The 21,078-nt window shown below is 41.7% G+C and overlaps 3 protein-coding genes across 10 annotated transcripts in view; 2 read left to right on the top strand and 1 right to left on the bottom strand.

Annotated features, from left to right (window-relative positions):
• NPAS2 (neuronal PAS domain protein 2) overlaps positions 1-2,353 on the top strand; it is a 104,692-nt gene extending 102,339 nt beyond the window's left edge. For 5 of the 6 annotated variants that reach the window (XM_061459655.1, XM_061459656.1, XM_061459654.1 and 2 more), the window contains one exon: positions 877-2,353. In XM_061459655.1, the coding sequence (XP_061315639.1) occupies positions 877-1,062 (186 nt within the window). In that variant the 3' untranslated portion in view covers positions 1,063-2,353. Of the gene's footprint in view, positions 1-729; positions 835-876 lie in introns of those variants that run through there. The other variant, XM_061459657.1, reaches the window with a different exon arrangement.
• Positions 2,354-4,556: 2,203 nt separating this feature from the next.
• Positions 4,557-10,359, top strand: RPL31 (ribosomal protein L31). Of its 2 annotated transcripts, XM_061459653.1 has the most exons (5): positions 4,557-4,628; positions 5,316-5,432; positions 7,393-7,518; positions 9,644-9,756; positions 10,288-10,359. In XM_061459653.1, exons 2-5 carry the CDS (start codon positions 5,326-5,328, stop codon positions 10,317-10,319), a joined length of 378 nt encoding a protein of 125 aa, XP_061315637.1. In that variant the 5' UTR covers positions 4,557-4,628; positions 5,316-5,325; the 3' UTR covers positions 10,320-10,359. The 2 variants fall into 2 exon arrangements, with proteins under 2 accessions (XP_061315637.1, XP_061315636.1); XM_061459652.1 differs by lacking the exon at positions 4,557-4,628 and having other exon boundaries at positions 5,293-5,432.
• Positions 10,360-11,201: 842 nt separating this feature from the next.
• The window catches only part of TBC1D8 (TBC1 domain family member 8), a 49,235-nt gene continuing 39,358 nt past the window's right edge, over positions 11,202-21,078 (bottom strand). For both annotated transcript variants that reach the window (XM_061459650.1, XM_061459651.1), the window contains exons 12-20: positions 18,716-19,001; positions 18,081-18,210; positions 17,682-17,780; positions 17,020-17,088; positions 15,488-15,728; positions 14,110-14,175; positions 13,412-13,501; positions 13,154-13,254; positions 11,202-11,869 (exon numbers count right to left, since the gene is read on the bottom strand). In XM_061459650.1, coding sequence (XP_061315634.1) covers positions 11,408-11,869; positions 13,154-13,254; positions 13,412-13,501; positions 14,110-14,175; positions 15,488-15,728; positions 17,020-17,088; positions 17,682-17,780; positions 18,081-18,210; positions 18,716-19,001 — 1,544 coding nt within the window. In that variant the 3' untranslated portion in view covers positions 11,202-11,407. The remainder of the gene's footprint in view (positions 11,870-13,153; positions 13,255-13,411; positions 13,502-14,109; positions 14,176-15,487; positions 15,729-17,019; positions 17,089-17,681; positions 17,781-18,080; positions 18,211-18,715; positions 19,002-21,078) is intronic.

Below are 21,078 nucleotides of genomic sequence, written 5' to 3'. Positions count from 1 at the left end.
TTTATTCTGTACTCTTTATTTGGTAAAAAATTTGCTTAGTTTACAAGTCAGAAAAATGATTTTTAATTACCAGTATTGACATAAAATGAGATCTGGATCAGGTATTGATCCCTGCAGTAAATTAATATATTTAAACATCTCAGCTCCACAAGGCAAAGAAGATAAGCTGAAGCACATTGCCTAGAAGAACCAGGTGATTTGAAGATGTAAAAATACTTTCTTTTTGACCTAATTCAACACATTCTAAAGGGGAAGAGGGAAATGAGTTGTCTCTATTAATTCAAAAGAGCTGAACTGAGTCTATAAAACCTGATCACATATCCAGTGGTATCACTGAAAGAGTATCATCAACCTCAAATGATTAAACTCTTGTTATTGAAATGAAACCCTTATCATAGCTGAGAATTAATGAAAAACTATGCGAGATGTCGTTCCCAATAAAAGCATCTGCAAAATTCACATTGACTTCACGTCTGCAAGTTCACACCCTACTATAAACTCACAAAAAGGAAGGGCTAGAAGGGACAGTGTGAGGTACACAGGGATTCTCTGTTTCATTTCTGTTTCACTTCTATCATCTGTGTCATTTCTGGCACTTTCACCCACCCTGTTCCTAAACAGGCTTTTCAGGATAACCTGCAAATCCTAGGCAGTGCACTCCTATTAGAAAATCTTTCTCAATGCCTGATTGTAATGCTCTTTGTTGCTATTTATGTCCATTCCTTCTAGCATTAGGTAAGCTAGCCACACATGAAACAGCCCCAGAAATAAAAGCCAGCAAACTAGTAGTATTTTGAAGCACCCTGTACATTGAGGACGAAGATCTTTAACATGTGAAAGAATCGAACACCACGATGAATTTTATTTTATCTGTAGGTGCAAACACCAAGTTCTTTGCACAATGAGCAACCTGATTCTTTGCTCCTGCCACCTTACTCGCCACAGCAAGGAAATATGGGGTATCACCAGACACAGCAGCAGCAACAGCAGCAGCAACAACTAACATCAAGAAGAAGCAATAGCTTACCAGAATCATCAAATTTACCACAGCCACTGCGATAGAGTCCCACCAGCACAATCAATGCACGATTAGCTTTAACCAATGGGCACATGGGGCAGAAGAGAATGACTTTGTACTTCTTTTGCACAAGCATTTCTTTCAAAGCTCTATGACAGAAGTATGTCACAGAGTGCAGACTGCCACGGACAATGCATTTGTGGCATGCTGGATTCAATTTGTGCTGTCTCGTGAGCACAGTATGTACTGCGAGAGCAAAATGAAAAGGAACACTATCCTGTGCAGCCTCCATCATTCTTGGGTGCATGGGAGGAGGTGTTCAGTCTTGGCGTGTCGCTCTGAAAGCTATCTGGCAATTCCAGAAGACTGTTGACAGACTCATGAGGTACTTGGCCTTCACTGTTTCAGTTCTTCTTTTGAGTATGAAAAGCACTGCATCAAAGGTCTATTGAGGAGAGAACAAGAGATTATTTTTATTATGATTATTGTTATTATTTTGCACAACTGCACAGAGGACAAAACCTAGGCACTTTCTGTAAAGAGAAGTTTGTTTCCTTATTCTTGTGGCCAAATTAGCACATCCAATGGAGGAGAAAGCCCAGTCATTGGTGAAGATGGTCTATAGCTCATAACCCTTGTTTTAGAATCTGAAGAGTATTATGCAGCTTACCCTAACTGTTCTTCATTACTGAAAAACAAAAAAAAAAACCCACAACCCACACTGGACTGTTTTCTGTCTGAACTGTGATTGCAAAGGAAAACTCAGATTATGAACACAATCATGCAACTCTCTGATAGTACAGCATGGATCCTTCTTCAACCTGAACTTACCCACTGCAAGTCTCGGAGAAATATGCACTGTGTTTTGGCCCACTGACTTGGGATGCTGCAGACTATTACATATCTCTTTCATTATAACATTTAGGATTGAATTTTCCTTTGGGGAAAAAAAAAAAGAAATGCACTTTTCGCTTTTTTTGTATGTTTTCTGTTGATATGTTTCTAAGAAAGATTTTATGTAATTATAAAATAAAAAGTAGTGTATTGTACAGCTGTTGTAATAATGACCTATTTCTATATAAAATAAAATTATATGGAACTATGTGGAAATTATTTTGTATATGAAATATCAACTCATTTCACAAGTATAAAGATTGTGCTTGTGCTTTTTTGTGAGTGGATATTTTGTAATAAACTAATGAACTAGAAATGTTTTTGTGAAGGGAACTACTGTTTCATGCTATATACAACTCAAACTATTATTTTTTTCCATTAATGATGGACAGTTGTCTTTATTTGTAGAATAAAATAAAATAGCCAAAAGGCTTTACTGCAGGACTTGCACACATTTTCCTCTGGCTGTTCAACTATGTGAATAACTTCAGATTTTTAACATTATCCATAACCTTGCATGGTGTTTGGTACGCAGTTAACAAAACCAAGTATTATCCTATGGGATCTTCGTGACAGCACAGACAATGAGAATGGTAGTTCAAGAAGTTACATTAGCTGCTAGTCAAGATGGCTCATTCTAAGCTCCTTTAGAACTGTAAAAGACCTTCAGCAGCTCTGCACTTCCAACCAGTTTTATCTTAGGACAAAACAGATGGTTTAAAGAATGGTTTGACCCAGCCCATGCCAGGGCTTTGACCCATGACCACTCCTGAGTTTTGTGACACATCTCTGCTGGAATTGCTACCATGCCCACACTGTAGACAGTCTAGTTTCCACTTTGGCATCCCTGTGCAGATTCTTCTTCACATTAAAATCAAATATATTGCAGAATGGAGCAGCGAAGGTACAGGCCTGATTTCCCTCTGCTGAAACTGTGGCAGGAGCAGCAACCTCCAACACAGAACCAAGCAGATAGCTCAGCATAGCAGTGTTTTCATTCACCACGGCAAAATTGAAAGGGGATGGCCCCCAGGACAGCTTGCAGCCATCCAAGTCAGTGTTACCTTCAAAAGGGTGCAGACCATGCTGCTCTTCCTACCACATCATACGTGGGTGTTCAGCTATGGTTTTCATGCCATAGAGGAACAATGGAGATAATTGGACTGAGAGAAGGAAATGGTAAAGCAAACTTTCTGAGAAATTATAAAGGTTTATGTGGGCTTAGTTCAGAAAAAGCTGTAAATCTGAAGAAAACCCACTGGCAAAATGACTCCACTCCTTCCGCAGCAAGACTTGCTGGTATCACTGATCAGTACACCTGCATTTCAGTCCATATTAGCTCACTTCAGTGAGAGAAGATCAGGGAATCAAATATCTGTTTTCTAAACAGTGTTTAGATATCAGATCTGGTCTCTAAGAAAGATGGCTAACTTTAGGTACTAGGCTGGGTTAGCCTGCTTATTGCTTGCACTCAGTGAAGCAAGAGTGACCCCACCAGATGAAGTTTAAAGAAGCTAAACCCCAAGGTGCTTCCACTTCATGTCTGAGGGAACCTCTTTCTTTCCTTTAACTATAGACAAAACTAAGCAAAGGCCAGCTGGCTAAGTTAGAGTCTAACTTCATAAATTCCATCCAGTCCTGTATGGGCTTATTCTGGGAAATGGGAGAATAAATCTGTAGGCCAGTCAATGAAAGCAGGCAAAAGGTAATGAAGGAACATGAGCACCTCAGCAGAAAGCACAGTAGAAGCAGCACTTGATAGTGCTATGATGGAACTACTATGATGAAAGTCACAGGAAGAGAAAATCCCTTGAGGGATTTCTTTTACTCTCAGGGATAGTTATAATACACCTACATCTCTTACGATTGCAAACTGGTATGTCCAAACCAAGCTCAGCCTCGGAGCAAACACTTATGTTTCTAAAACCAGCAGTACTGTAAGCTGCTAACAGGGAGCAGCTGTAAATAGGGTGGGGTTTTCTAATAAGCTGGTTTATTACACTGTTTGGACAGGTACAGAGCACTTACAACAACAGATTTATGTTAGTACCTGGTTTTTCACGCTCCTCCTCATTTCATCCCTGTACACACGTTCTGGGTTTGGATTATTATACTTGTTCCCTGTTGAACGCAACGCATGTCAATCCTCTTCACTGACCTGGGCTGTTGTGATTCATTATAGCCAAAACCAAGCTTGCTCGGACACACTGTCTCAACCTGGGGCATTCGTTCTCCCAGGGCTGTGGAGGCAGGGCCACTGCAACACCCAGCTTCTGCCTCAAACACAGGAGCTGCGCATCTGAACAGGAAAAGCTGCTTGCTAGAAGCACACCACCCCATCTGAAGCCGAGCTCCCCACACAACACCCCACCTAAAACAAAGGTGCCTAAACAGCGATGGCACGTAGGCAGGTGGCCACCTGAGGGACACCCGATACCCTCAGGGACGTCGGCTCGGACTCGCCAGAAGCAGCCCTCCGGTCCGGAGAGCCGGAACCAACACCCCAGACACCCATTTGCACAACCCGCTGCCACAGCACGGCACAGCAGCTACACACGGGGCACCTGGAGACGAACTGACACCCTGCACATGCGCGGCCCGCCCGGCCTAAGCGCTTCCCGGCGGCGGCGGCGCAGTCCGCCTCAGCCGCATCCCGGAAGGACTCTTGGCTCCCACAGTGCTGTGCGCGGTCTTTTCCGGCCTGTACCCGGGCGGGGTGAGTGGCGGCCCGGGGCCCATTTGCTCAATCCGCGTCCATCTGCCTTGCGGACCGCGCCGCCGGGGGAGTCCTTCGCCTGGCTCGGCGTGGGGAGACGTTCCGGTGCGGGAGGCACCGAGTGGTGCCTCTCGGCGGTTCGTGTTCGATGGGGATGGGGCCCATCTCCCTATACCCCCTCCGCTCCCTTAGGCCTGCGCTGAGGCGGGCAAGGCGCGGGCTCGGGGAGGTCTGTGGGGTCTTTGTGGGGGTTTACGACCCGTGTTGGGCCTTGGTGACGGAGGAGAAAGCTGTAGACCGCTGTCAGAGCTTGGAAGGAGTCTGTCATCACCGTCTCCTTTTCGGAACGGGCTGAGCTACCCACCTGGGTCGCGTCGGAGCAGGAAGGGACTTGGACATGCTGCGGCAGGACGGGGTGGTCTCAGGGTCGCTTGGTGCTGTCCAGGAGCTTAGTCTTCATGGCATGTAGTCTCATATCTGTTTCATGTTTCTGTCAGGGAGATGAAAGTAAAGCATTTGTGATGCTGGAAAGTTGCTGTATAAAATCTGCAACTGCTGCGACCCCGGGGATGAATTAAGCTTAAAGTTAAGTTTCTGAACGTAGGAGTGGTGTTGCTTGAGGAGCTGGGAGGGAAGGTGACGGGAGAAGTTGGGTCTGTGTTTGATGCGTACATGGATGCTTTTCAGCGTTGCTCAGATGGCTCCTGCAAAGAAAGGTGGTGAGAAAAAGAAGGGACGCTCTGCCATCAATGAGGTGGTAACTAGAGAATATACCATCAACATTCACAAGCGGATCCATGGCGTGTAAGTTCTTTTTATCAGTGATACAGGCCTTACATAAAAACAGTGTTTGGAAGTTGGTTTTAAATGGCAGAGAACAAATCCTTACTGTCACTGATGTTAATGTGTGACAGCTTAGTCTCTTGTGCTACAGTTGTGTCCTGAGGAAGCAGCTCTCTACCTGTGCAGACCTCCAGTTAAGATGTGGCTTTTGGGAACAAGCAAATTTCTTTTTCTGTGGGTGTTCCTGGACTTAAATTGAAGTTAGCTCTGTTCACCTCTGTGCACAGGTTGTCATCTGTCTCAGGTGAAGTTTAAAGTTTAGCCCACTATAGCAAGTTTTAGAAGTGAAATACTGTTGTCATCAGATGATTGGCTCTGTGCTTATCACTAAATTGTGTGAGGTGTAAATTGGGGTATGACTTGCTTGAAACAATACTTGTGTGCAGACAAGAGTAACTTTTTACCTGACAAAATGTTGAACCTCATACAACCATGTAGTGGTAAAGTGCTTGAGAGTACTTCTTGAGAAGATGCATCTCCCTTTGATTCTCTGTGTATGGCTGCAGTCACATGGAAGAAGACTATATCCAAATCAAAATAATTGGTGAAAATGCTGAAGCTGGCTTAGAATTAGAGAGAAACAAGACAGTATAGCAAACCCATGGGTTATGTTGGGAGGCAGTGGCACATTTAAATGGCAATAAGATGTTCTGGCCTTGCCTGTTGATTGCTTATGGCAATTCAGCCAATTTTTAATACTGATGATCCTGATATCCGCTTTTCTTTTTGGATTATCCTCTTCTTAGCCATGAAGTACTTAGGGGTGCAATATTTGTTGTTTAATGCTTGTCTCAGTTGTAATCACTCACACACTTCCAATTTCCAGCACTAAATATCAACAGCAGTGTGCAAATAACCCTAACTAGAACCCACTGTGGGACCTCAGACACTCCTGGCACTAGTTGCATGTCACAGTGTGGAAACAATACATATGGCATAACACAGTGCAGCTGTAACTTTTAGTCTAAATGTCTGGTTGTGCAGAATCTGGCCGTAACAAGCATGAGACAAGCTATACCTGTAAAAAAACCCAAAGCTGTTCTCATGGTGGCATTGGTGCAGTCGTACTAATGTGAAGAAAGTAACCATTGGCAGCCTTCCAGTATCTGAAGGGGGCCTACAAGGATGCAAGAGAGAGACTCTTCATCAGGGACTGTAGTGATAGAACAAGAGGGAATGGGTTTAAAATTAAACAGAGGAAGTTCAGGTTATATAGAAGGAAAAAGTTCATTACTGTCAAGGCGGTGAGGCACTGGAACAGGTTGCCCAAAGAAGTGGTAAATGGTCCATCCCTGGCAGTGTTCAAGGCCAGGCTGGACAGAGCCTTGGGTGACATGGTCTAGTGTGAGGTGCCCCTGGTCATGGCAGGGAGGTTGTAACCAGATGATCCCTAACTATTCTCTGATTCTGTGATCAAATACTGTTTAGCAGAAGCTGTTATTTAGAATAGCATCATTTTCATTCTGCCGTTTATTTCAATACAGATACAGTTTTGTCAAGTTTATGTTACTATTGTACTGCTTTTCTCATCAGCTTGTTACTCAGAGTATTTGTGAAAGCTCTGATCTCTAAAGTAATATTGTGATAAGTTTTAATGTCATCTTGTTTGAATAAGACATCTGGGCAATCTGGCAGTTGCAAAATTTTAACTGAAATTATTCTACATAAAGTGTTTAAGGCCAGGATGGGTGGGACTTCAAGGAACTTGCTCAAGTGGAAGGTGTCCCTGCCCATGGCAGGAGGGTTGGAACTAGATGAGTTTTTTATGGTCCCTTCAGTTCAAACCATTCTATGATTCTGTGTGTGGTTTCTATTAGGCATAGGTATTAAGGTTAGCAACTATCTACCAGAGTAAAAGTCTAGTCATATTATGGTGCAGCTTGTCCTAAAGTTAAAGAAATGGCTTTTGTGTTTGTCCCAGGGGCTTCAAGAAACGAGCACCGCGTGCTCTTAAGGAGATCCGCAAATTTGCGATGAAGGAAATGGGTACTCCTGATGTTCGCATTGACACCAGGTTGAACAAAGCAGTCTGGGCTAAAGGAATAAGGTAGGTTTCTGCAACTTTCCTTATTGGGTGAGGAAAAACCTTGTAACTGTATATGGAGGTACAGGACTTGAAAAAAAAAAAAAGTGTATGACTTCCAGTATTTGCATATTCTGTGCAAATGCTTGCTTTCTTGCAGCATGCTAGGCTAAGCTTTCTGTAACCTCTGTGTTTCTGGTCAGCTCCCTCAGCATATTTGTAGCAAAGCTGTAGTAAACTCTGGCACTAAAAAGAACTTCCTTCTACCTCTAAGAAGAATAAAGCAAAGGAAAGAAGGAATGTGGGCCTCAGGGCAGAAGGCAGGGGGAAGGAAAGGATTGGAGTATTGTAATACTGTAGTATCCCAGTCCCTGTTGCAGCAGTTTTTCGAAACATGTATTTTTAGTGATACCTGCAGTCCATGATAAGTACCTGGGATTTGTGTTATGTGTTTAAACAGGTTTAGGTTTCAAAGCATGCTGAATTGATACTGAAATACTACAAAAGGAAAAAGGTGTATTTTAAATAGGGACATTAATCTTGTGGGAGTACAAATGCTAAGTAATTTAGGGGGCAGAAAGTAGTCTGTTAAATCAGTGCCACACAGGCAGCTGATGTGGTGTTTGACATGTGCGAAGATAGTCCAAAAAGACTCCTGTGAGGAGTGGGATGTCTTAAACCATAGTAAAAGATTAACTGGTGGGGATTAATATTGTGAGTGATACACTAGATACACGTGAGCCCTTGTTTTAAACCACATCTCCTAGGAGTTATATTCCCAAGTCTAGCCTCTTGACATATTTACAGTACTTTACTCAGAGCTGTGTGCTTAGGCCACCCCTTCCTTCAAACATAGGGTGGGAAGATGGGACTAAGTTACTGGGCCTTCTGGGCAGGGATTGTTTGTCCTTCCTGTTGAGATGTTCCAGTTCATAGGCAATGAAGAAGTAGCAATTGAACTGCTGACAGTGTATCTTCAGAGCTTAGTAGTGAGGCTGCTAATCAAGACTTAGCTAGTAGAAGTGTGGTCTGTGGAGAAAGGAGTCTTTCCAGTGTCAAAACTGCAGTTTTCACTGGTTAGAATAAATAATATATGCAAAGTAAAATACCTTCTTCTGGAAGGATGAGGAGAGGCTAAAATCAAGAGGCCAGCTACTATGATAGTGATCTAAGTAAAGTAGTGAAAAATGCTATTGACTTACTTCAAGAAGGGAGTAAGAGCAAGTTCCCACATCTTACTGTATCCATTTGATTTAGTAAGTATGCTCTTGGGAACATACAGCAAGCCGGAAGTTACTTCACATATGCTATGAAGCAAAATACTCTGAGCAGGAGTTTCCCAAACTCTCAAGCTCATTTGAGGTGAGAGATTACTTAAAAAATGATGTGGATGAATTACTTTGTGCCCTCCCTCAGCAGCGTATTTTTGGCAGTATTAGTGGAGGATGCTAAGCTTTGACTTTGTCCTAGGTTCCATGCTACTAAGAAGGAGAAAAATGACTGCTATAGCTGAGCCCAGGACAGACTTGCTGTCAAAATCGTCTTAAGTGAATTAGTTGTATTTCTACGTGCTTTGTGAGGAAGAAATATTGGATCAGTTGTATGCTTGTGAATAAGATCTTTATTCAGGTCTGCTGCTCACTAGAATTTCCGTGTGACTTCTGGCATACAGATTGGACAGTACTCTGACTCTTGACAGGGGCCTCAGGCTTTCAGAACAGATTGTTGAGGTTTTTTTTCTTCACTCTTTCCTGTTCTAGTAAGAAATGTTAGTAACAGCTGCTTGCTGATCATCCACACTGTGCTTCATGACCATCTTCATAGTATTTCCTCAATCATTTGTGGACAGAAGATCCACTTCTGACTTTATGCTCCCACTGGATTATGGGAACATCTTATTCAAGGCCTGGTTAAATCTTAGCTGCTGAACAAAACTAAAAAAACAAACCAGAAAAGTTCCTCTAAGGCACAGGATTTCTGTCTTGTTATGCTGAGATAGAAACAGAATTAACTCGTCTTTGCACAAATAGACAAAGCATAAGAATTTGAAGGGGGGTGGGAGAGTAATCATGGAGCAATGAACTTTTCTATGGATTATCAGGTTTCTGTACATATTTTACTAAAAATTAATCTGTTGTCTTTATTTTAGGAATGTTCCTTACCGTATCCGTGTCCGTTTGTCCAGAAAGCGCAATGAGGATGAAGATTCACCAAACAAGCTATACACACTGGTTACCTATGTACCAGTCACAACATTCAAAGGTGAGGTTGCATGCCGTCTCTTTTCCTCCATGCTGTGTTTTCTGAGCAAGTAGCAAAGTGGGACAGCTCCTCTTGCAGTGCAAAATTCAGATGAAAAGCATGCTGAAAGGGCCGTACTGCTGGCTTAAACTAGCTCTGCTGTAGAGAACAGGGCTGCTAGCTTGCCTGATCAGCATTAAAAAGTAAATACAGGATTTAGTGAACTATCATTTAAATTTTGAGAATAAAACCCACTAGTCATAGTTGTTTGGGTAGTTTTAAAAGTTTGTTCTCCCATATAAAGTCCATCCTCTGATGTCAAAAGCTCGAGCAGGTTGAGCTTTTTTTGCTTGTCATCTGAGAATTGTCTTACTTGCAGAATTATTTTAACACAAAGCTTTCGGTGAATTACTTGTCTGTGTAGTATGCTCTTCCAGAAGGCGATCACCAAACTAGCTTTGAAACTGTAGGTGTGCTTTCTTGTGAAGACTTGCATATACATAAGAGGAATTGTCCTAGCAGTAGGTGGTGATACAGTTTCTTGTTTTGCAGGTCTACAGACAGTCAATGTGGATGAAAATTAAACTGATTTACATTACAATAAAAGGATAAAAAGAAAGTTTATTCCTAAATTGGTTCTTTTATTGTCCAATCTCTTCAAGCTCTCATTCATGAAGCATTGAGTTGAACAGGTGACAACATCTTGAAGTATCTTACTTTCTTTGGGCTTGTATATAAGGGTGTATAACTTTCTTAAAGGTACTGTAGACTTCTGTTAGATGTGGAATAAGGAAGATATGTGGGTGTTCCTATGGGGGTGGCAAAGTCCTACTGGTTTTGTTTATTCCTGTGGGAATTAAGAGCCACTACACAGCTATTTTAAGTTAAGGACAAGTTTGTTTAAAAAAAAATAACAACAACCCCAGCCCCCCAAAACTTAGAGTAATATTTCATACATGTAATCTCTTATGGGTAAAGTAAGCTCCCTGTATTTAGTGCCCCTCTAATCTCCTAGGCAGAAATGGTGAGCTTTTCTGAAGCAGGTCTGTGCTCTGCACTGAAATATGGCCTTCCAAACCGTGAATTAATTGTGAGCATGCTAGCTCAGGGAATTAGTTTAATGAAGTAGGGACCAAAGGCACTTGCTTCCGTAAATCAACAAATACTGTTAATACAAGTCTAGTATAAAAAGGGTTTATTGAAAAGTGCATGTTTTCACAGACCAACATCAGAAGCACAGTCCATGTACACTTAACATTTCAGCAAGACATACAAATTGGAATACAATCAAATATATTAAAATAGTTTCAATTACCAGCATTGAAACAGTTTTCAGTATTAGTGCAAAAAAGGCAACCCAAATGCAGACAGTAGCTGAGAAGTGTTTTCCTCTGTTCAAAAGAACACCAGGAGCCAGCCTCTGCTCTCCCAGTGCAGAAGAGGACTCAGTGTCTTCACACTGTAGACAGATGTTTCCTTTGACATTCAAAACAAGAACACAATTAATAAATCAATGGCACAAAACAAACCTATACATCTTTTAGCTTTTAAAGCTCTTAAACTGAAAACCACAGACCAATAAATTGTTTATCAAAAGTCCACTGCTAACTGAAAGCCTTTTACAGTATGTGCTTTGGCATTACTTCAGTGCATTTTGGTTTTGATGGGTTTGCTATGACTGTGTGTTTAGTTTTGTATGTTCACCCCGTGACTGGCAGCTCATTCCATTTGTTTTGAGACTATATTGATTTAATTTTGCATTCTCAAGTTTTGGCTTTAGTTCTAAGGGTTTTTCAAAGAAGTTAACTAATGACTGTTCAGTCAAGAGGGATGCTAAAATATGTTCAAAAGAGACAGTCCAGTCCCCTTCAGTCACAGGAGAAGGTTGAGAGTCTTTCTGAGGGGTCTTCACAGTGTCAGTAAAAACAGCATCCTGGTCTGAAGTGGAGGCCTCGGGCTGCAAGTCCTCGGTGAACTCGTCTGATCCACTCCCCAGGCTTATGCTTCTTTGTCCTACTTCTCCAATCTGAAGTAACAGTGTGGTCACAGTGGCAATGGCTTGATATAAATCATTCTCCTCTGGATCTTCATGAAACATGCTATACAAGGTTTTGCAGAACTGAATGAACTCCCTCTGTAAAGGATGACAAAACAAACTACTGAACAGCCAGGTTGTGGGTAACAGCATAGGAGTCAGGTGAGGATGCAGTACTGCAAAGGCAGGCAGAATGCCATGTACATTTATATACTCGTTTATAATTCCTGACTGCTTTTAAAGAAATGCTACTGAAGAGATTTCAACCCACAGATACTAGGAAACCTTGTTGCTGCAAATAAAAAGGGAACAGAGCAGAAAAGTTTTTTGCTGCCTTGATGAAGGAGATCAGAGCGTCTCGGATGTCCAAAGGTCAAGTAAGATGCAAGGCAAGGGATACAGTCCATTAGTGATGGGAAACTAGTGGCCGTTATAAAGAATGAGTTGCAACCAAAGCAGCCATGCACGGGTCTGTGAGCAACTTCCCATCTGCTGTTTCTCCCTTCCTTCCCTAGTTCTTCTACTAACAAAATTCAGACATTTTCCCTGCCTCTCCCCCCATTCCCCACCCATTACAGATGATTATCAGGCTAGAGAGTGTGCTTCCATATCCTGCTAGGAAATTTGTGAGTCCCCAAGATTCACACAATTGTAGGACGGCTAATTCAGGGTAAAAGGGACTGCAGGAAGTATAGTCAAGCAATGCTTTAGGAGAGATATGTGTCCCTGCTGAGCTGATAGCGTAGATACGTGACATCCACTTAAAATTTTATTTAGCAACACCAGCACAAAGGGGTTCTGGGTATAGTCCCATCTTTCTTTGCATGTCTGTACATTTGTTTTACTAATTCAGGACCCTTTTCTCTGCAGATTTCCTTAGGCCAACAGGATACACAGAGCTCTACTAGCATTAGGGAGGAGATGGTAAGATGATGAGAGCCTTCAGCTGTTTCTCTTACTTCATGCATTTCTAGTTAGTGTTTGGCTAAGACAGGCCAAGGCCTAATTGGTAGTGGGCTACGAAAGAAGTTACAGCAGTCTGGTGGAGAGGAGGCCAGGAAAGACAGAACAGCAGTATTCATTCTTGGGACTTCTTTGGCCTTAGGAGGAGGGCTTTTTCCAGCCTGTTATGCTGTGAAATATGCAGTGAAATTCTGTCTATTCACCAGCCAGTCTGAGGAGAGGGAGCGGCTAGAAAGGTAGCTCAGAGTCCTAAAACACCTGCTCTCTGGATGAGAGGAGCCCAATTCTCTAAAGGACTGAGTCTAAGCTCAGGCTGAAGTTACGCCTTCTCAGAAAGAGCTGAACCGTTGTATTCTGTCACTGCATTTTTGAGTGCTCTCCATTTCTTTAAAAACAAATTAAAGCATCTAAGACACATACCTGGCTCATTTTTGGCAATTCTTTTTCAGTTTTAGTATCTTTTTCTTTGGCGAGATCCTTCAGCATCTGCTTCAACTGCTTCTGGTAATCTACTGCATCACCTTTTTTGGAGCAGACAAAAAAAAAGAATTAGTTTTCAAGTCATTGGAGTAAATTGACATTTCAGCATAAACCTCAGACAACAGAGATGATACAGGGTTAGCAAATGGGAAGTTGGTTCTCATGCACACGCATTAGGGAACCATTCTGGACACATACCGTTTGATTTTCCAATAACCAGTGGTCTTGAAGTCGACAGCAAAGGATTCTTCAATGGTGACTGGCTGTCTCGTTCATTCTCTGTGAGAGCTATCAAAAAACAAGTGATAAAAGTAATGATTAATTCTTCAAATGCTGCGTAATGATTATTTATTTAATTTAAATATTTGAAGAAAACAAAGTAATTGGGCCAGGATGTTTTTAAACAGTACTTCATTAAATCCTACTGTAAGGTTGTGTTACTGTAAGTAAGACAGACTGGCGCTGCAGCAAGAGTCGGAAGTTTGCCAAGAGTGGTACATTTAATTAAAAACTTTGCACAGCGAAACTACTGCAGAATTTTGTCACCTCATCAAAGCTGGATCAAGATGTGATAGAGATCTACTGTATACAGAGTACAAAGCCACCCAAAAACACTCCTTCAGTTCACATTTTGTCTGGAAGTAACAGTATAATTGGCTGCAAATTATCTCTGAAGGCAGCAGATGTGAGCCTTGACATTATATATCTATAAATTTAATCCAAAATGGTTTTGACTGGAGTAATTTTTATAATGCAAATTACAGATGCACATCCTATATGCTCCCAGCTGAAGGAAGCAAGATGGAGTTCTTCATTATGCAGCCTTTTCCCAAAAGCTTTAAGCAAGAGTTTATCTTTTGGAAACTGAGGTATTCCTTCCCTTTTAGAATTCTTACCCGGTGGGATATGCAGCTTATATAGTAACTTTATCTTTTCATTCATTTCTCCATTATACATAACATCTGCAAGGAAAAAAAAAAAGAACAAAAGGAAGTGGGACCAGAGCATTTGCTTTCATAGTTTAAAATAAATCAGGCATCTCTCTGTGTACAAAAGAGAATTGTTTGTATGGACAATACACTAAAACATATGGCCAGTATATTACATTGCAATATTTTAAGTTGTGCTTGTCACTGGGGAACAGCAGGTGAGAGCCATCTGGTTTGGTCTTTGTTCTTGTCAAATAGACTGGGAGTACCTAACCTTATGGAGCCTCAGCATCGGCTAAAAATACCAAGGAGGATGGCAGGGAATCTAGCATAGTTAATCTATGTTTGCTGCCATAGATTAACAGCAGCATGAGAGGAGAGAGGCAGAAAACTCCCTTTGGGGCCACCATATTCTAAATATTTCTCCCCTTCATCCCTTCTTGCTCTTCTATAGAGTAAGCCCAAAGGAGAAAACCGCATCACATGTAATATAATTCATCTATTCAATGACCAGTAGAAATGAGATTCTAAACTTTCAAGTGCACTGGAATACTGTGAAGACCTGGGTTTTTTTTACATTTAATTCAAAATTGAATCAAAATCAAATAACAATGTAATACAGGGTGCTTTGGTTCACTTCAGAAAGTTCTAAGAAGCAAAACTGGTGCAAATATGGATTTACTGATTTTTTATTAAAGCTCTGAATGTTGGTGGAGATTTTTTTTTCACTTGGGGTCATGCAACAGTTATGATTTGGCACTTTCTTCTTCAGCTGGATTTTGAGATGAGCAGTCTCATCTTATTTGAGCAGCTGGTGGCCGCAAGACCAACCCTAGCGCAGCTCTCCATCCATGCTGGCCAGATTTTTTTTGTTCTGCTTATTGTGAACATACAAGGCAAAGAGCAGTCAGTTGTGTAAGATTAAGTCTTCAAGAAGTTGTTACAAAGAGGTATACTGAGAACAGCAATCCCATAGAGAGGATTTCTTAGCATTCAGTGCAGACCCAGATAATTTTAATACACAGCCTTGGGCAACCTGGTCTAGTGTGAGGCATCCCTGCCCTGGCGGGGGGGGTTGGAACTACATGATTTTAAGGTCCTTTCCAACTCAATCCATTCTGTGATTCTACGAATATTCAGTCCTGTCCTTAGCTGTCTTTGAAATCTAATCAACTTCAGGTGATTGGAACACAAAAAAAATTAGTAAAGGTCACTGACTAGGCTAATTACAAGCCCAAGAAAACCATCTGCCGACATCCTCCCCTGCCAGCTGAATGGCATTTTATACATACATGTCTCCGACCCCCCACTCTCCCCACCTTCCAGCCCACAGCGGAGTGGATACCTAAGCAGCTGGCGAGCCCCTTGAATTCAATCAACCTGTCCATGTTCTCATCCAGGAGCCTGAAAGTCCTTTGGGCGAGGACGTCGGTGTGCTCCCCGCAGGTCCAGGGTGAGACCAACCTGTACAGGCTGGCAAACTGCTGGGCATCGATGCGGTATTGCTCAGCATATGGTCTGCTGGGGTCATGTCGCTCACTGACTGGACTCGTCGTTTCCCAGTAACACCTTATTAAATGTTCCCTCTAGAGAAATCAGAGGTGGGAGAGGTGGGGTTGTGGTGTGCAGTATGAAGAGTACAACCAGCAGAAAAAGGCTTTGATTTGCATCAAAGTACACTGGAAAATCTTAACATTCTCTTTGTGCAAGGTATTAGAATGATACCAAGCCCATTCCTGTGAGAAAAAGCAATCTTTAATTCAAGCAGCCAAGCGTTCTCATGATTTCCAATGGATAATTAATAAATTTGGAGGGAAACACAGCAGATTCTTGGAAGAAATTCACTGCAGACTATTGAAACTATTAGCCACATCTGGCCCAGGATGTCTCTAACCAACCAGAGGTATAGAGGGTCAGAGAAAAACAAGAGTAAGTATTACACAGGCCTGACCTGCTCATTTATTCTATCTCAGACCTCTCCATTTGGATGCCATACCTGTTAGTCTTCCTTTAGGGACAGACTGATGGAAAGCAACAAGTCCTAACAAAACAAGCTGTCCCAAGGGAGCTAATGAAAAAGGAACCACCACCAAGAAATGAATTGAGGAAAGGGGAGGAGTGCAAGCCAGTCTATGCTTAAAACCAGAGCAGCAAGAAGCAGGAGGGAAGCACTGAAGAGCAAGCCCCAGCAGCATCATCTTACAACCACTAATTGAGGGAGGATACTGCTGCCTTTAGCCACAAAGCTACGTAACACTAAGAACATACCACAGTCATATTCTCAGTACCTAGTATTTATGACTATGAACAATACACAAAAGAAATGGTCCATTAAGGGTGATAATCACATGCTTGGACCTCTAAATCAAGCGTAGTTATATAGGCTTAGATGACCCTGTCTCCAAATAACCTTTTTATAATAGTCCTTTCAAACATCAGCTTGACCGAAAAGAACGGAAGTAGAAAATGCTTTTAGTTCTAAAACAAAAACAACCTAAACCATTAGAAAATTTGGAATCAATAGCAAAGATACAAGTTTGAGGGTATTTTTTTCCCCCACGGAAAACAGAGTCTACCTTTAAAGAGCATTAAGAGAGCAGGACGTAAACATACTGCTGAGCAGAGCTACGCATTTAATTTATTCTGCATGTGAAAGTTACCAGAACCGAATTTCTTATGGACCATTTCCAAGCAACAAGTTAGAAAGGAAACTGAAGCAATGTTCCTTTGAAGGATCAGTACATTAGTATTCCTCTTTAATAACTAGGCAGCTGCAGAAAGGACAAAATGCCAAGATCCCATCCAAACAGTACCGCTGTGGCAGAGGACACAAGGTCTGAAGCAGTACTGCATTCCCTGCTTCTCAAGGACACCAACCTTGAACAAGTCGTACAATTCCTCTAAATCTTCAGGGAGAATCGAAACATCTGGGATGACAACTCGGAGCTTAAAAATAAAGACAATCACGTTAATGACAATTGTTTTTCCCCTGTCATCACTGACATGGGCAGGCCCATGAGCCCCACAGGGACTGTTTTACTTGGTACAGCTGAAAACTACAGTATTTAAAAATCTGTGCAGTTTTTTCCCCTTCTTTAGGTTCGTGGGTTGGACAGATCCATGAAAAGAGAAATCCCTCAAGGGCTGCTGGAAACAAAGACAGGAAGTCCCTAAGCTACAGGTCACAAGAGGCCAGGGAACCATCGAATGGCCCTTGCTCTCTTCTAACACTCCTCCCCGGGGCATCTGCCTAGGGCCATGGACAGTGACAAAGGTGCTGGGCTGGACGGTCTTGCCGGTCTTGCCGTTGTTCCCTACTGTTAAAGCCTTCATAATGTTAAAGCCACAGCAGAAAATAATGCATGTGGCCACAAAATCAAAACCAGACCCATGAGCATCACCAGGAAAGAGCTTTTTCCAGACTTGGTAATGATTCTTCCCTTTTTCCAGATCTGGTAGCGCCTTTCACAAAACAAAAGGCACCTGCCTCAAGAAGAGGAGATGTTAAGCTACCTCAGTCAAAACAATATCCTACTCACCACATTTTGCTTGGTTGTGTCTTCGTGGCTCTGCAGGACACGTATTCGGTGTTTGTAGCGCATATGCTCTATTTGTGCCACAGAGTGATCTCCAAATTTCTACATGGAAGGAACAGAAATTTATTGTTTTTATAGTATTTTATGATATTTGTGTTTCTTATTTACTGGAAATCCAACTTTTAACATATTTAAGGTATTTTATGAGGAAAAAGCATACCCAGTCTCTAATATATCTGTCAGTGTAGGTATTTATACCACACTTAGCCTTGTGCATTTGAGCACTTAGTCAAGGAATCTGTAAAATGTGTATTAACTTTTAAAACATCCATGTTGAATTTAACCTTTTTCTTTTTTAAAACTCAAACTTAACTGACCAGTCAACACAGAGCAGCATTTTACCTCATAGGAATCATGAATTAGGTTAACTATTTCAGTCACTGGAGAGGGTTCTTGGTCATCGCTGAAGAATGCATGGTGGTTACCAATAGGTGGCAGAGGGCTTTCCTCGTTTTTGACATGCTCTAAAAACCTGAAAGGAAAAAAATAGAAGCAACACAGATTACTCTGCACTTTGATTTTCTCTATATAAATAACCAAACAGGTCTTATGGCTCAGACTTAGAAATAAATTGGATTTTGGGCTGCTGGGCTTTTCAAAAATGCCTTCATGATTACTCATTTGAGGAACAGCAGGCCAGCCAAATGACTAAATGCAGCCCAAGGAAGAAAACTTCTGTCTCCTTGAAGCCTGCAGCAGGAAACCCGTCACTCTGGGGAAGGCACGAAGAGCAGCAGTAAATACTGCACACTGACGCAATCAATGCACGTCTTGGCACTGCCAGGAAATGTCACGGGACAGCTACTCATCCATGTACAAAGTCCATTGTTTAAGGTAGACACTGAAAGCAACCACAGCAGCAAGGCAACACGGAGGGTCTTGCCGGTGCCTACAGAGTCAATATCACAATGGCACCCAAAAGCCTTTTTTATGTCAGAATGGTCCATGATGGAAGGTCTGCTCCTGCCCAGCCATACCTGCTCAGAATCATCAGGGCCTGCCCATCATCCTTGCTATTACACAGATCCACGGCGTTGGCTTCCAGAATGGCCAAGCCCAACTGGAAAATAGCTTTGATCCCATCATAGAAGAAGCAGTCCACAACATTCACAGCACTTTCCAGGGGCATGATGCTAAGGAAAAGGGTAAGGAACCATGAAAGGGAGATTGAAGCTAAGGCTGTCAGGTCCTTCATATGTTCAGCCAGCTCTGGAAGTTGCTCTTTTATAAGCTCTTCAAACACCGACTGATCTACCTGAGCACCTGCAAGTCATAAAGAAACAGTATTAGCCAGGACTGACACAGGAAAAAATATTCTTTAAAGCTAATGATTGCTGTCAACTCAACTCCAAGATCTTCTTAAAATTTAAACTGACAAGATACATACACATCTACAATGAAAAATCCCACTATCCTCCTGCTGGGATCTCAGCCCCAGTCCTCATGTCCATAATCCTTACTCTACAAAAAGACTGTGTTGATTCTCCTAAGTGCCTTTACGGTGCAATGAAATAGTAACAGCAGAGCTGTTGCTTTTGGCTAAAAGAGCACAGACTAATAAAGTGCTAGCAAAAGCAATTTTTAAAGTGTTTTACTTTTCAACTTGGGATCTATGCAATGAAAATAAGACGTTCCTCTCCAGCGTATATACTCAAGCAAGCAGGCAGTGGAGCTTTTGTTCTAAGTGAAAAAAATACAAGATGGAAATCCAGGTATGGCTACACACATGGCCTGAGGAGGAAGAAAAATATTTACACATCAATACATGCACAGATATAAACATATACTCACATATATCTATATATAAAGAACAAAGGATTTCTGCAATGCCCAAATACAAGCTTTCCTAACTGTCCCAACCCGTCTTTCCAAAAGGAAGAGATGTGGGCTCTGTTTCAGCTACTAGCTCAGTCCTGCTTTATCAGCAGCTATTGTAGAATCAATGTAGTTTCATATCACTGAAGTGGCCTGTGTCGGCAAACCAGACCTGCCACATCAGAGGCTTTAACCAAAAACTCCACAAGTTAAAAATATTCCCAAGTACAAAATGAAGGTAGCTTTTCAAATATTTTTCTTTCCTTTCAAGTTACTTCATTTCTTTCTCATAGTCCATGTTCTGCTAATACTAGGAGACAACTTTAATTACTATGAAATTCCAGAGACATATAAACCCTTATCACTCAAAAGTTCTGTGTCCAAAAGCAGAATGTAACCGGGACATTTTGTGGCAGACAGCCAGCATCTTTTGGTTTTCCATCCTGTCCTGGGTTCAGCAGTAGCAAAAACCACGACACATCCAAATCATAAAAGACCCCAGCTATGACATTCCTCTGTCTCAGAACTTCTCACATCAAGCCACAAAGAGCTTCTGCTGGTGGCTGAACAAACATTACAGCACCACAAATGAAAAATAAGTGCCCAGGGACATGCAAAGAGCTCTTGAGAAACACATCAAGCATGGTGCTTTGCTTTGAAGAGAAAGCCTGCTCACGTCATAAATAAAAGGGTAAAGAAAACAGAGGAGAAAACGGAATGAGGTTACTCAACGGAGGACAGGTTTTGTTTGAGGTTTTTTTTAACAAGCTTAATATAAATAATTTAATAGCCATAGTTAACATTGACACAAAAGATTGAGCTGGCTAAGGGGTATTTGAAGGAAGCCAGAGACAGAGAGGCATACACATATAAAAGACCTAGGCAGCACTGGCAAAATCAGAGGTTTAAAAGGAATGTGCAATGCTGCCCAGATCTTTCATAGATCTTATTATAATTAAGTGTTGACACTGTAGATGAAAGTCAAGCAGGTGTATGCAAAGTGACTTTTATGCCCACCTTTTCATTAGGCTCCCAGAAACCACGAAATCTGAGCTACTGAATCTCTAACATATTATAGCATGAAACCATGATGAGGTAGAAAAATACCAGGGTATCCATTTAAAAAATAACGACACAAGATGCAAACTAAATGACATCTCCAAGACTGAAAAGGCAAATCACAGAAATGAAATTAGATTTTCAGTGTTTCAAGAATTATTATATCAAGATGAAGACAGACTAACAGTCAGAGTAAGACTGACTGCTGGTTTATGGAGAAAATGGAAAAGCCATGGTAACACGAGAATAGAATACGCATGAACTTTGCCACCACTTTTGACCCAAGTATAACTTGTTCCTATCTTTATCTGTTTATAATTTCCTCTATGCATTGCAAAAAAGGAGAAGGACAGAGAAAATTCCTGAATAAGGAGATAATGCGTGCCAGCCCTGCCTGCAGGCTTTTCCCATTTACAAGCAGGGAAATGATGAGAAGACTTGTGAAAAGACAGATTGGTCATAGCTG

Source organism: Pezoporus flaviventris, unplaced genomic scaffold (genome assembly GCF_033815535.1).
Source record: "Pezoporus flaviventris isolate CSIRO_AGI_PZ_B2104156 unplaced genomic scaffold, CSIRO_AGI_Pfla_v1 ptg000030l, whole genome shotgun sequence".
NCBI lineage: Eukaryota > Metazoa > Chordata > Aves > Psittaciformes > Psittacidae > Pezoporus > Pezoporus flaviventris.
The sequence above is the reverse complement of the archived record's forward strand: the minus strand, read 5'-3'. Positions and strand labels throughout refer to the sequence as shown.